Consider the following 15,198-nt stretch of genomic DNA (forward strand, 5'->3'; position numbering starts at 1 on the left):
TAGCAAATTTTTACTACAATATATTTGTTTGACCCAAAGCGGTCAGCATCAGTTAAAGTTGATTTTATTATCCAAGCTGAGGCTTAAAGTTATTATTTTATTCGTTTAATATTCTACTTGAGAAGAAGATGAGAAGAAATTAGAGAACACATATCAGATTAAGAATAAAATATATTTGTCGAAGATGCCTGTATAAAAATTGAAGATTATATTTTAAGATAAGTTATAATAAGACAAATACGATTTATGGAGTTGCACATGTCTGCTGCAAGCATTCACACAATTTTTAAACCCTACTAATTGGCAGGGTATATAAAAGAGAAGTCTTCTTGCTTTGAGACCAAATTCTAAAGATAAATAAAGCATCATCGCTCAGTGCCTAGTTTATCTTCACCTATGACATTTGCACATGGCACCTCGTTGAAATTAATTATCTTAATTCTACTCCAAAGAGTTGCGAGCTGTGTGAAACTTTTTGTCAACTGTTGTTTGTCGTTTGGGCGATGTCAACAACAGGCTGCATCTGACAGATACTTTTGTGCATTTAATTGCAAACTGCGACTTGCTGCATGTTGCGTGCAAACCAATTTCAATTTCATGCCACTCGGCGCAGCTCAAGTGCCACGAAGTCGACAGATAACTCAGTAATGTAGTGTGACTGTGAGTGGGGGGAGTGAGGGGTATCATCCCTCTTTATCTCTCTCTCTCTCTCTCTTTATCTCTATCTGTCGGCTGCTGGCATTTGATGAGCAGCAATTTTCAGCTGGAGCCCGAAATTGTGACGGGCAACTCTCGGTTCAGCTGCGTCTTGAAATGAATTAACAGAAAAATTAACTCTCCACCAGGACACCAGCGAGACGTTGGGGGGTGTATGGGAACAGAGTATTTTCCCACCCCAGCTGCCTGCACAAAAGTTCCGAAAAACAATTAATTAAACTAATGACTTGATAGAAATTTACTTAGGAGCAGGCACGTTGAGTTGGGCAGGCGAAATTAATGCTGAGAAAGCTGGTTTTGGCCTTGATATTTTTTTTCTTTAAATATTATTCAGCTTAATGGCAGGTTTTAAGGGGTAGGGTGCTGCAAGGGGAGCCGTCAATTAGCCTTAGCGTGGCAAGCATTGATTTAACGATACTTAAGCATATTGTTTGTGGCACAATAACAAAGCAATAAATCTTAATGTTGCAAACATTTTCTATGTCAACTTAAGCTCTTAAATACATTTTTGTTTGCGCTGCAGAAAATAAAGAAAAATGTACAATTTCTTATAAATGGACGATATTTTTTTTGTATACTTAAAAAGACATTAGAAATTTTGCATTATTTGCTTGGTAAATAGTTAAACTTCAAAGACTTTTAAGTCGAGCGACTGAAAAATATTGAAAGGAAAAACTATTTATCGAGAGTTTATTGAGATACATGTTGAATTTCTTATGCTTGATTATTTTTTTGATATAATATATATATTCGATTGTTGAATGGCTTAACTAAAAAAAAAAACATTACTATTTTTAAGCACTATTGGAGATTATCGAGGACGTGCTTAGAAGTGCAATTATGGCATTATTTTACAGCCTTCTGGGTAGATAAATCTTTATGAGCGCTATTCATACTATATATATATCTATAAATATATGGTGCTCGACTGAATAGTAAAACAAATGGCTTTGACAGAAATAATAATTAACGCTCCGAGAATATATTTTGAGCGAACAGTCGCCAAATGCTCAATTTGCAAACTGCGTTGTCGTCATTCGCAATTGTTGTTGTTATTATTGTTATTGTTATTTGTCTGTCTGTCTGTCATGTAATTTGCATACAAATTTCTATATAATTTCTTGCCTACATATTGAAATGGTAAATAAGTCAGGGAACGCAAAAACCACATCTAAAAAGTAATGACTTTGAAGCTGATTGAGAAATTAGCATTTAAATAATTTAGTTGAATTTAGTTGTAAATTATTTAATCAACTGCTGTGATTGATTTAAGCAAGCGCCAATTGAGATAGAAGCTGCCAGGCTAGGTAATGTTTTTTAAATTGTCTAGCCAAAGGTCATTGTTCTATCATATTTGTAGTTGTTAGTGAGTTATATTTATTTTTCATAATATAACAAGAATAATATATTTAATTGCTGTGTGCAGGGTATTCCGTAGTCGAGCTTACCAGACTACAGCATTCTTACTTGCTTATAACTTTATTAATTCCTTCTTTTTTCAGCTTGTCGTGTATAAGTTGATTAAGTGCTAATGATCAGAAAACTGGATCATAATACTAAGAATAATAATAGTATTTTTTTCCTTTGTTTACTAACACAGATAAGCTCACAAACATTAAGCTTAATTGAATTAAATTGGTATTTTGTTAAAGTTCAGGGTCATTTGTGGCGCATGAAATATGATGTAGACTAAATCCTTGAACTAATTCTCGCCATTTGGCTTATTTATTTCCATTCGTATCGGTTGCAAATGCGCAAGCATAACAAAAATAGAGAAAGAAAAAAATAAATAAATGCATTTAATTGAAGTTTTGCGTGTGGATAGTAAATCAGAGCGAGCTATTAGCCTTGTGTGATGCCACCACAACCAACCACGTCACACTCAGCACACCCTCACCACCCCCCTTGTTATCGTTCTGCTGGGCATTGGCCTGCGCAATTTGCCAGCTGTCAGTCAACTGCTCTTAATAATGTTGCTGGCCACCACGCGATGGCGAGAACTCAACATGCAAATTGCATAGAAGAGGCTTTTTGAGAGGGGGTGTGTATGGAGGCAGTGGGTGGGTTATATAATAAAATGCAAGCCAGCTTGTCAGCGGCTTGAATTTAAAGCAGCAAAGCTCATAAAGATAGCTGCGCAGTTAGAGAGCTTAACAAATAAATACCAAATAATTGTGGGCCATAAAAGTTAAGTTGTTAATTGCTCTGTTTGCTCTTAGTGGCAATCGCATCGCGTGTGGCGTGGATTTCAATGAAATGAAACAATGAATCGTTTGACGAGCTGCCATTCAGCATTGCTGTTGTTATTGTGGGTGTCAATCCTCGGGCATATTTCATTAAACGTGGCCCGAAAAAAACTTGGCCCGCGGAAAAACAATGTTAAATAATTCATTTGCCAAGCGGCAAAGTTTTGCGTGAGAATTTAGCCATATTACACGTTACGGCAAGGGGGGTTTCCATGCGGGTTGGTTTGGGGGTGAAGAATATTGCCAACATAGCTGCGTGTTAAGCCGGAAATGAAAACTCTGTTAATTGCCTTGAAGTATGCAGGGTATTGGCAAAGTTCTTGTTGTTGTTATTGTTATTTTCTGGTCGTATCCCATCGATAATAACTGAGCAACTGTCTGTTTACGGGGCATATCTTCTTCTTCTAGGACTCCAAGCAACTTTTTGCGGCGTCAATGAACCCGAACATACTGTCAGGCTATAATGGAAAACTCTTGTTACAGATAGTAGCCATCAACTCCAATTTATAATTTTTTAATGAGTTATTGGACAGCTGTTGTCCAAAAACAAAAAAAACAAAAAATAAAATTACGACAAAGTGCGCAAAATGTGAAGTGAGCGATTTAAATGGAATTAAATGTTTGAAAGTAGATGATTAAATTAAGTGTGGGCTATTAATAACGTACTGCGATTAATTGTTGGAAAACAAAAGCTTAACGAAGCTGGAATATCTTCAGTTACCTCAAATTTTCAGACTTAATGCAAAATTTGTAAAGCAGAGCTTAGGCTGGCATTTGGAGTGCTCAAAGTTTAAATTTACGCTTTCAACTTTTATAAATATATGCTGTAAGTTGGTTTATTATAATTTTTCACATTAAAAGTTTTAAGCTCTTAACAAACATTTCTATTTATAATCTAATGTGCAGGAGCATTTCATTTTAATATTAGAAACTTTTAGGAAAAATAGCTGGGATTTAAAAAAAATGTGGAAAACTATCAAATATTTGGGGTATTCAACACAAAAGTTTGTTTTTTAAATATTTATTGTGTTTTTGACAATCTAAAAAAATTGGTTGTATGTTGATAATAAGCAATATGTTTAATCTATGAATAATTATATATCAATAAATATAATTTAAGAAAAACTGTATAATCAAAACTTATTAAATTTGCAACTAATTAAGTTAGCCTCATAAATCTGTCAAGAGAAACTCGGCAATTATCATTTTTTAAGTGCGAACTGTCTAAAAACAAAATGAGTTGTTAACTAACCCACCTTGCGAGATTTATAAAGTTAACTTAATTAGTTGTTGTTCCACATACAATTATCAATTAAGCTTGTTTTCTACTACTCATTTTCAGCATAGTCTTTAAGCAAATCTTAATTTAAGGTTTAATTACTAATTTATTCAGAATATTATAGGAAACATTTATGATTTACCAATGTAGATCTGAGCTTATGGGTTAAATATATGTAATATATATGTGATTAATTAATCTGTGCATTCAAACAACGCTGTTGTTTATGAAATTATTATAAATATTTATATATTATAATATATACAATGAATGTATTTCGTTTCTCTGTCCATTCAGAGAACAAAACTGTGTAAGAAATGAGTGTAATATATTTGTTACGTAAATGTAAAGCAATAAGACTTTGTTGCACTTGTGTGACGAATTAGTTGATTAGCATTTTGTTGGGTACAGTTTGTTTGCTATTTGATTATCTCATTACATGCGATTAGCGCTGTCCGCAATAATAATGCACTGCTAGAATAATGGAATGAGTCAACTGCTGGACGGACATAAGCAAATGCAAATGTAATCGGCTGTCAACTGGGGTCAAGTGAGTCATACAATGCAGCTCGAGTTGAGTTGAGTTGAATGATAATTGTAAGAGAGATATTTGCAACTATTTACCATAATCATCATCGACAGCGGCATAGGGGGGCGTGGCTTCGCCCGTTGTGTCCATTGTATCGCCGGCAACGGCAACGGCATTGGCAAAGGCCAATGTTGTGGCGGGAATTGCAGCTGGCTGATCCTGTTGCTCGATGGATGTGGGTGGTGTGGGTGCAGACTGTGTTCCAGATCCGGATCCGGTGGGCATGTGCGTGGCTAACTTAAATTCAGTCTCATGTGTTTCCCAGCCGGAATCAGCTGATGCCTCAGCTGCCTCAGCTGCCTCCGCATTGACTAGTTCCAGCATATTCCGCTCCGTTGTGCTGGCCAGCAGCTCAGCTGTGGTGCTAATCGTTGTTGTTATGCTGGTGCTGGTGGTGGTCCTGCTGCTGCTGCTGCCATTGTTGCCACCAAATGCTGCTGCTGGCGGAGCAAGGCTCGGCAACGCTGTGCAGCAATGCTGCTGCACAATGCTGCTGAAGAGCAACAGCTGCAGCAGGGCGCGCAGTGCGAGGGGCAACATCAGTGGGCGTGGCATTCTAGCTAGCTATTCTAAATTCCCCTTTCTCTCGTAAAACGTTTCAATCACTTTTTGTGCGTTGTTGTGCGCTTTTGTTCCACTGTGCGAGCTTGGAACTCAAAGCGTTTAGTTATTGTTATTAATTATATGTTTTTGTTTTTCTTTTGTTGCTTACAACATTTTGTGCGAAGTTTGTTGTTTTAGTTTAGTTCGTATTTGTTTTGATTTATTATTAATGGCTAAAGTTTTTTATTTGCTTAAATGATTTCCATTTTGACACTGCATAAATAAATATAAAAACTGGCTTAATATTGTTGTTATTGTTTTTATTGTTGTTGTTGCTGATTTCCCTTGATCATTGTCATTTTTTAGTTTAACGCTTGTCGTCGTGTAAAACCCTTTTTGTGTTTGTCTGTTTATCAAAACAGAAAATCATCTCCAAAAATAAAACATAATCCACTCGCAGCTGTCACTCTTTATAATAATTTATTGCATTTTTTCGATCTTTTTTGCCATTGTTTTAGCGTTTTTTTTTTTTTATATTTTGGCCGCTCTTTGTTTTCTTGCGCTTTCTTTTGTACACTTCTTTGGCAGAGTTCAACATGGTTCAGTCTTCAAAAAAAACATAGGGGCGTGACTTTGCAGCCGTTGCAGCCGCATAAAAATACATTACTCGCCTCATGTGGCAACCATACAAATAAATATGATAAAATGTGCCAGTATAAAAAAAAATACATATATATATATATATATTTGAGGCACTTGCAATAAATTGACGAGCTCAACATCTTCAGCGTTGACATGTGTGCAACAGCTGGAGGCACTCGTTGCAGACTACTCCACGCCTCATCACAAAAATTACAAGCAAAGCTCACTGATTCTATGAGCAGTCGGCTTTAGGCGACAGCTGAATGCGCTACAATCTTAAGACGAGGAGAAAGAAGACTTTTACAGACTTTGAGTTGGAAAATACTAAAAGTATATATTCCCAAGACATAAATAAAGACGATGAAGAAGCTAACATAAAAGTCTTATAATATATTTACTTTCCCACTTTAAATCAGATTAAACAATTAGTTTTGTAAATGATGGCTTTAAGTAGCATACAATTTTAAATTAAGTAAATTTGTTCTGGGTTTTTTGCAAAGTTTCTGCTGTATTCATAATATATATATAAAAACTCCCACCTAGATTCATAATTTAGTGAATTAAACTTTGGAAAAGTAAAGCCACAACTGAATACAGAAAGCGATTTGTATTGATTGATTTAGTGTCTGATTGATTGACCATAAAAATATCTACGTGAAGGCCTATTAAAGGCAACTTTAGACTGGTCAACGTTGGTTATGATCATTTAATATTCCACATGGCGAGCACACAAAGCAGATGCTTTCAGCAATTCGGCAGGTCAAAAGTAAAATCCTGTTGGCTGTCCATCCAGCTGCCAATCCAGCTAGTTAATTACCCAGGCAACTAAGCTAGCCCAACTTAACAACTGTCAATCACGCATACCAACTGCTACAACTAAAATGCTCCACCTCTATAAACTAACTGCAGTGCAACTCAGAACTACACATATTTATACATAGTGAGGGCGAGACAGAGTGAGAGAGAGAGAGAGAGAGAGAGTGACAGTGAGAGTGTGTGAGAGAAAGAGAAAGAGAGAGGCAGTGTAGGAAGGGAGAGCTGTACAAAGTGCAAATTACATTGCGCTCGTGCTGATTCATTGAGAACTGCCTCGGCACGCCATTTACCATGTGCTTGGAGCCAGCTACTTGGGCTAAAGTGTGCATGTGTGTGTCTGTGTGTGTGTGTGTGTGTGTGTTGCACAGCCGGTGCTAATTAGCAGCTCATCAAACTGCAGTGGCATGCAAAAAAAGAAAACACACACAGAAGAGTTGGGTTTTTCATTGACACGCCGAAGTTGGCACACACTTGGAGAAGGAATAACATCACTCTGAAATATTTGTATTTGTTTTAGTCAATAAATATTTGCATATCTTGCTCTGAATAAATATGTCTTTGATAAGAGCACACGTATCATTAAGTAATCACTAACAGTTACTTCCATTCTTCAACATATATAAATATATTCTAGTTTTATTCCCAAATATATACTTGATGGGGTCGAAGATGCATCTTCTTCTGTTTGTTACATACTTGTGCTCAAAATTAGTATACCTTTTTTTCAATGTATTCGGAGTATGGAAAAAGATAGGAGCAAGTATAACTTTCGGAATTTGAAACTGGAATATTTGCAGGTGCTTCTTTGTATAAATATAAAACATCCAAGGTCGTATCCAGCACTTTGGCAAAGAATTTTTCAATGTTAGCCGAGCTTGACACTTTATAATCGAAATATCTTCATCTAAGCATTATATGCTTCTCCACAAAACTAGAATACCCGTTGGAGGTCTGTGAAAAACGTAACCTGAGCAATTTCAGAAAGGTAACCTGCCAAACGCATTAGCTGCTTGGTCGTAACTCTAATCATGATAAAGCGAAAAAGAAGTGTTGGAATGGAAAAACTATGACCGACAGTTAGACAGAACGAGAACGCAAGACAAGAGAGAGAGAGAGAGAGAGAGAGAGAGAGGGAGAGCGAGAGAAACAGATAAATGTGTATATATCCAAGTTGGGCGACAAAACCGATATGGAAAATGAATTGACGAGCAGAGCTAGGAAAATTGGTCAATCAAACGACAATTGTTGGCTGTTTGTGCGAATCATATACAAATGTGTTTGTATATATATATTTAAATACATATAAAGAAATATTTCACAAACACGATGGGGTCAGCTGCAAGGGCCAATTTGAAGCATATAGTGTATATATATATTTTGATTAGTCAGCCTCTGTGAGTGTGTTTTGTGACATGTGCCACGATTGCGATTGCAAATGTAATTGAAAAATTGCCCACTGTTTGCCCTGTCAAGTGCAGAAACATAACGGAAAAGACATAAACACATTTGTGTCTGTGTGTGTGTGTATGACCCATAAATAGAAAGCACTTCCACACACACCCACACATTGAAGTAAGCCGTGACGAGTTTTTTATGGCCATTGGCCGCTAGCTGAGATAAGCTTGATTCTGCTTGCACATAAATAACAATAAGCGACCTTTTTGTAAGTCTTCAGTATTGATAAAAAAAATAAAATAATAAAAAATAGTCAACATGCATGTTATGTTATCTTTTTGGCAGGTAACATACATATATATTATAGACAGCGGAAGCGGCCAGCAGATACTTGACGACAGTAGGCCAAGTGTGCCTAAGCCGATTTCCCATTCAATTCTTTAAAAAATAAATGACAATTTTTATAGAGCAGCTCAGCTTTAAGCTACAAATGTGTGTGCGTATGTGTGTGTGTGTGTTTGAGTGGGTGGCAACTCTGCTGACAGCATGTGAAAGTGTGTTAAAGCAAGTGTCTCAAGTGCCAATAAAAATCATCTAATTGGGAACTCAATCGAGTGAATTGACTGAGTGAGATATGACTTTAAGTTGCTATTATTCTGTGGGTGAATCAGAAATAAATATTTGCTGTGTGTGTTTGAATGATTCAATACACTTCAGACCCATTCATTAGATTCAAGGTGTTAATGATTGTGAAAATGAAGAGTGTACTTGATGGACAGTTCTATTATATAAAAGTTAAATATGATATGATAAGAACAATATGCCAAATATATATAAAGCTGCTGCTATTGGTTTTAAATAGAGTAACATTAATTCTGTGATATCTATAAAAATGCTCACTGACAGATTGTAATTAAGGAAAAATAATGCAAATAAAAATTCTAGTTTTTATGTTCTATGAAAATTTGTATTTTTGAATTTTCCAGAGAAATGTTCACGTTTTTAAAGCATTTTTACGAGCTCGAGATAAGGAAGAGTATTTCAAAATCGATGCATTTGTTTGTATGTGAGCTAAAGTCACACATATCCATTATGATTACGGAAATGTGCTCAGTGGGTCAGACCTAATGCATTACCAATAGCTTGCCGATTAAATGGGGCAGCCCTTTTACCCAAAACACAACAACAAACAAATATAAAAATGAAGAAGAAGCAGAAGAATATATGTATTTTGGATGGGCTCTAATAAGCGTGAGACTGTTTGATAACCCACATATTACCACACTTGAGCAGCCACTTTCCAAAGACCCAAATCAAATGTACATTCAGACAGACAGGCAGACAGACAGCGAGACAAAGAGACAGACAGACAGCGAGACAGAGAGGCAGACAGACAGCGAGAGAGACAGACATACTTCCCTATGCATACAGCACATGCGAACGTTTGTTTATTTGTTTGTTTGCTTATTTATTTATTTATTTATTTTTTTGTTGATTCCCCCAACTGAAAGCAGCGGTTTTTTTTATGAATGGCCCACATTGTGGGGCAATACAATAAAAACACTCATATAGTATATCAAAAATTGGCTTGTTTTGTTGTTTTTAGCGCCCTGTCGTCGTATTGTGAATGCTGTTAATTTGTAGGGGAAACACAGAAGAAGAAGAAGAGAGAAAAAAAAACGGTATGCGATTAATAACCGAATTGTGTCTATGGCTAAGGTCAGTGCACTGGGGAGAGTACATTGGAGTATATATATATATATATGTATATATGTATATATATGTGTGCGCATGCACGGCCACAAAAGGATATGCGAAAAATCAATAAAGCCGGGCTGGGCTACACACACACACACACACATGCACACACACACGAACACGCACAGAAAAGTGCACGTGGAGAAGGAAGTTTTTGGCCAAACAGTCGCCACAAAATACCGAATGCGAAACGGGCACACAGAATTTGGAAATTGTGTCACTTAACTGTCTGTGAATATAACTCTCTTATAATATCAGTTTAATTCTGATTGTTGTTCTTTCTTTGTTCATTTTCTTTACTTTGCTAAATATGCTAAATGATGTCGGCGTTGTTGTAAAAAGAATGCGAAACTAAAGTTGGCAGCAGAAACACATACGCCAGAAGCACAATAATTGTAGCGGCAGAATGTCAACAAAACGCAGCGAGAGAGAGAGAGAGAGAGTTACACACACACACACACATATATACACTCTCTCTTTCTCTCTCAGTCTCTCTGTGACTGGCTCTCTTTTTTGAGCGCGCTCTCTGTCGCTCTCTGCTCGCTCAGAGACTCGTTTTGAGCGAATTTGCCTTGCTGGTCTTTTGGGTTGCGTTCTGCTTTTTTATTGATTTCTTGAAAGGTACACAAAATGCGAATAACAACAACAACAACAACTGAAACACAACGAACAAAGGCAACACCAACAACAAACACAACAACAACGGCAAGATTAATGAACGAACTATTATTATTATTATTATTATTTGTTGTATTCATTCAACTCTTCTGTAGATTCACACAAGCACTTTTATTGCCAAATTTTTATGTCTTGTAAAATTTGTTGGGTGTTTATTATTATTTCTTTTTTTTTGCTTTGGCTTTGGCACAAATCGAAATTTTGTTGTTTAATGTCTTTGGTCTTTAAAATGTCCAGATTATATATAGAAACACAAATTTGAGTTAATCTCTTTAAACATTGTTTCAGTTATATTTCGACGATGAATATTATATGCATATATATCTATATATATTTTGTAGCAAACTGTCCGTAGGAAAAAAAGGCGGCTGCTGCGCAGAGAATTTTTCAATCTTACGCAGCACACTTCACATGGGTTTTTCACAATTGTTTTTAATCAGTTATTTAATTATTTGCATTTGTTGCGTTCCATTGACAGTTTTTATTATTGAATTTATATGAAATGAAAATATGAATGCCTCGTTTTTTGCAATAGGGGCCCACAATCAGAAAAAAAGTAATACTCAGCGCAACGAGACGACGGCGACGGCGGCAATGATGATGACAGAGACAGACAAACACACACGGCTCGACTGTTTCAACTGTCAGATACACTGAGATAGATTCGCCGCCGTTGGCTTTTGCTTGAATTCGCCGTGGTGCGGCATATGCGGCAGCTGCTATTGCTGCTGCTTGGCTGCTGCTGCTGCTAATGATTCTGCTGCTGCTGCTGCTGCTACTGTGGCCAAGAGAGCGTGAGCGTGAGCGAGAGCGAGAGCGAGCGACTCGCCAAACTATGCAAAAGGCGAGTGCAAAGGGGAAATTAATTCGTCGAGGTATTTTATTTTGGGCGCGCATTTCAATTGTGGGATATTTGCAGGCATTCATTGATATCGATATCAAAAACGTGAGAACTGAATCAGTGTGCAATTTGCTTTTATTGCCTGATAATATTTACTTATTTATTTGTGTAAGTGTTATTAACTTATCAATCAGCTACCCATTATCGTATTTAATTAGTTTGATATTAGAAGTGATAATAAAATTACGCGTGTATTACAACTTCATCAAAATGATAAAATATTTAATAAAATAAAATAGATAATAATATTTATTTATTTTACTTACACATTATTATAGATAAGCGTTGAATATAACTTTGTTGAGTTAAAAATATTTAAAATATTTCAAATATGTTAAAAACATATAAATATATGTTTATTTAGTTAGTAGCTAAATCAACTTTAATTTTACTAATTGTTAATACAGTTTCTGGTGTAAAATTTGTAACATTTTCCCTTGATTAACCCATTTAAGCATCAAGTTCCTCTTGCGATAAGCAATTTAATTAATTTGCATCAATAATGGGACTAGTTAAAAAATAAATAATGTTTGTTATTATATTATATAGATATATTATTATAGATCAGAGTTGAAAATAACTTAGTTGAGTAAAATTTTTTTAAAAATATTTATTTATAAATACCTATTTTGTTAGTAACTAAATCAACTTTCAGTAATTATTTAGATAGTTTATGGTTTCTGCTTTTTTAGTTAAAACCACACAAATTAATTTAATTCGTTTGTATTAATGAGGGACTAGTTAATAAATCACTTAAATGGTTTTTGTTATTAATTTATGTATATTGCTTAAACATTATTATAGAAATATGTTGTAAATAACTTAGTAAAAATATTTAAAAACATAAAATGTGTTTAAATAAATGCTTATTTAGTTAGTAACTGAAGCAACTTTCAGTAATTATCCAGATAGTTTGCTTGCCCGTTGAATGAGGCACTTAAGCATCATATTTCTCTTCCTTATCTGTGCCATCATTGTTATTATCTTCACCTTCTATATGTGCTGTGTATGGACAATAAGTAAAAGGGGTGCCAAACTGTCTGCTTATTGCCCATTTGTTCTGGCTCTGTATGCTTTATTGTTATTTGAGTATGGCTATGTGGGTGTGTGTTGAAATACATGGGTGTAACAATATCTGGTACAATGCTTGGCCATTTTGTGAGCCCTTCCACAAAAGATACATCATTACGTATTATGCCAAAATTAACCTGCCTATGCATAAAACCACTTGAAAACTCATTACCAAAGCGCCACAGTAACGCTTATATAATACACACGCACACACATGTATACATTTGGGTTAGTGTGTGTGTGTGTGTGTGTGTGTGTGGGCCAATAAAGGTGGCTCAGACTGTTAAAACAGTTTTGCACCATTGGCCACAAAAGTAGGCGCTACAAAAGTTGCTACAGGGGCGTTAAAGCACTTAGATTTATGTCGCCCGATACCCACACACACACACACACACACGCACACGCACACGCACACTCGCACACACACACACACACACACACACACACACACACATAGTCACGACTTTGACTCGTTTTATGCATTTAATAAAAACTTTCACTTCGCTGGCTGAAAAAACTTTTGCACTTGCATTGAAACCAAGTACTTATAAAGCAATTTCCAAGCCGGCCTGGCAGCCTGGCAGCCTGGCGCTTTATATACAAAAAAAAGGGCTCTTATTGCAAAATGCCACGCCAAATTATTAATGAAATGATTTCGAGTGGAGTTATGCTTATGCTCGCATCTACTAAATATTTTTATATTTCGGTTATTTTTTTGTTTTTATTTTTGTTGGCTTATTAAAAAGTTAAAAGGTGTTGTGCGGCTGCTTGTGGCCTATTTGATTTTGTGTGTTGTGTGTTGTTTTGTGCTTGGGGGCGAGTATGAAAAAATCATAAAACCCATCAAAATAATGTTAATTCATTAAGTGGCCGTAACTTGCTCGGGCGCCCAAGTGTAGGCTATAAAAATTTAACGCACAAGAGGCAACCGCAAAAGCAACAACAATAAGAGGAGCAGCATGAGCAGGAGCAGGAGCAGGAACAGGAGCAACTCCTACGCCAGGCTCCGACATCATCGAAAGGATCTAAAGGAGCCGTTAAGCTGGCATTCGTTTGGCGCCTCAGGTTCACTGCCAGCTTTGTGCTGAGAAAATGAATGATTTTTATTTAGATTTTATGGGCTCTCGTTTTCCTTGTAGGGGGAGTAGGAGGGATGAGAAGGGCACGTTGCTGGTAATTAGAGTCAGGTTTATGCCCTGCCAGGCAGGTGTATATCATGCCAGCAGCAACCAGCAACAACCACAACAACAACACCAACGAGCACTGCTAACAATAAACTCGAAAATTATGTGAATGAGTTTCTTAACTTATTTTCGACTGTGCAACTGGCCCCAAAAAAAAAAACAAAGAAAAAAATAAAAAAAAAGTTGCCCCAGTCGGTTTTAGGCTCTCAAGATTTATATCTTGCACATGGCAGGCCTAGCAACTTTTGGGGGCAGCTGGACGTGGATGGGAGCGTAGGGGGTAAGAGGAGGCTGGGCGGGGCAGGCTGGCAGTCAAACCGCCAACGAGTAAAACAAACAAAAAGCGAAACGAAACGAAACAAACAAGCAAAGTTAAATGAACAACTTTTGTGCATTATTTATCTACACAGTGAAAATATGAGTGCTAAGACCCAATACGATCTTTATATCGGCACAAATAATGACTAGATGATACCCTATAAGCGATGCGCAGCTTGTTCGTTAGAATGGAAAAATATGTTCAAGGCCGTAAAGGTTGATGGATGGCCATGAATAATAATGAAAGCAGGTGTTTAATATTTATCGTTAAAAGAGTACTTATTACAATAAACTAATTAAAGGTTGGGAGTTATGTTACTGACACTTAGTTTAACAGTTAATAATATAACAGATTATAATTTTACTATTTAATATAACTAGACAATGAAAGATCTCATTTTGAAATAGCCTGATTCCACTAATTGCATATCCCATTTACTCGAATGTTATCAGAATGTTCAATTATTGCCAATACATTTTGGGCATTTTCTGTACATATAACATTCGTGAAGTATGTTGTGGTCTTCCCACAAAAGTGGTTATAGGCTGTCCTATATTTTAATTAAGGGTTTTATTATTCATTGCGCAAAGACAAATAAAAATGACAAATCAATCAGTAATTTTGCCACTCACTTATTGACAACGACAGACAACTCATAATGGAATCGCGGAATCTTGAGAATGTGAATGTGCAAAATGTTGGTCATAGTTCCACTATGCCGGCAACAAGTTTCTTGTTCTGTCGCATTTTTATTTATTTTATTTACTATTTAAGTAACTTTTAAGCTAACTTAGGTTTCCATTGCCAGTCCTCTTATCTTACCCACTTTTAGTTCACAAATTACAGGGTATTGACAAAATCATAACCACAGGGTTGCGGTATAATGGCAGCCCCGCTGTAGCCCCACAACACGGAGCCTGCCAGCAGCAGATGAAACCACGTTGCCACTTGGGCTCTTGCTTCTTGCCTCACGTTGACTGATTATGAGCTTTTGTGTGTGTGTGAATGTGTGTTTGTGTGTGGTAGCCACTCATTTAATATTTTATGACTTATCTCTTTT

The 15,198-nt window shown here is 36.3% G+C and overlaps 1 protein-coding gene across 2 annotated transcripts in view; it reads right to left on the reverse strand.

The window, feature by feature from the left end:
• LOC6569754 (tyrosine-protein phosphatase 99A) overlaps positions 1 to 15,198 on the reverse strand; it is a 137,002-nt gene that overhangs the window by 30,351 nt on the left and 91,453 nt on the right. Inside the window, exon 1 of one of the 2 annotated variants that reach the window (XM_032741514.1) lies at positions 4,867 to 5,522. The exons of the other annotated variant lie outside the window; for it this stretch is intronic. Coding sequence (XP_032597405.1) covers positions 4,867 to 5,386 — 520 coding nt within the window. The 5' untranslated portion in view covers positions 5,387 to 5,522. Of the gene's footprint in view, positions 1 to 4,866; positions 5,523 to 15,198 lie in introns of those variants that run through there. 2 annotated transcript variants of the gene reach the window in all.

Source organism: Drosophila grimshawi, unplaced genomic scaffold, assembly GCF_018153295.1.
Source record: "Drosophila grimshawi isolate 15287-2541.00 unplaced genomic scaffold, ASM1815329v1 contig_311, whole genome shotgun sequence".
Taxonomy (NCBI): Eukaryota; Metazoa; Arthropoda; class Insecta; order Diptera; family Drosophilidae; genus Drosophila; species Drosophila grimshawi.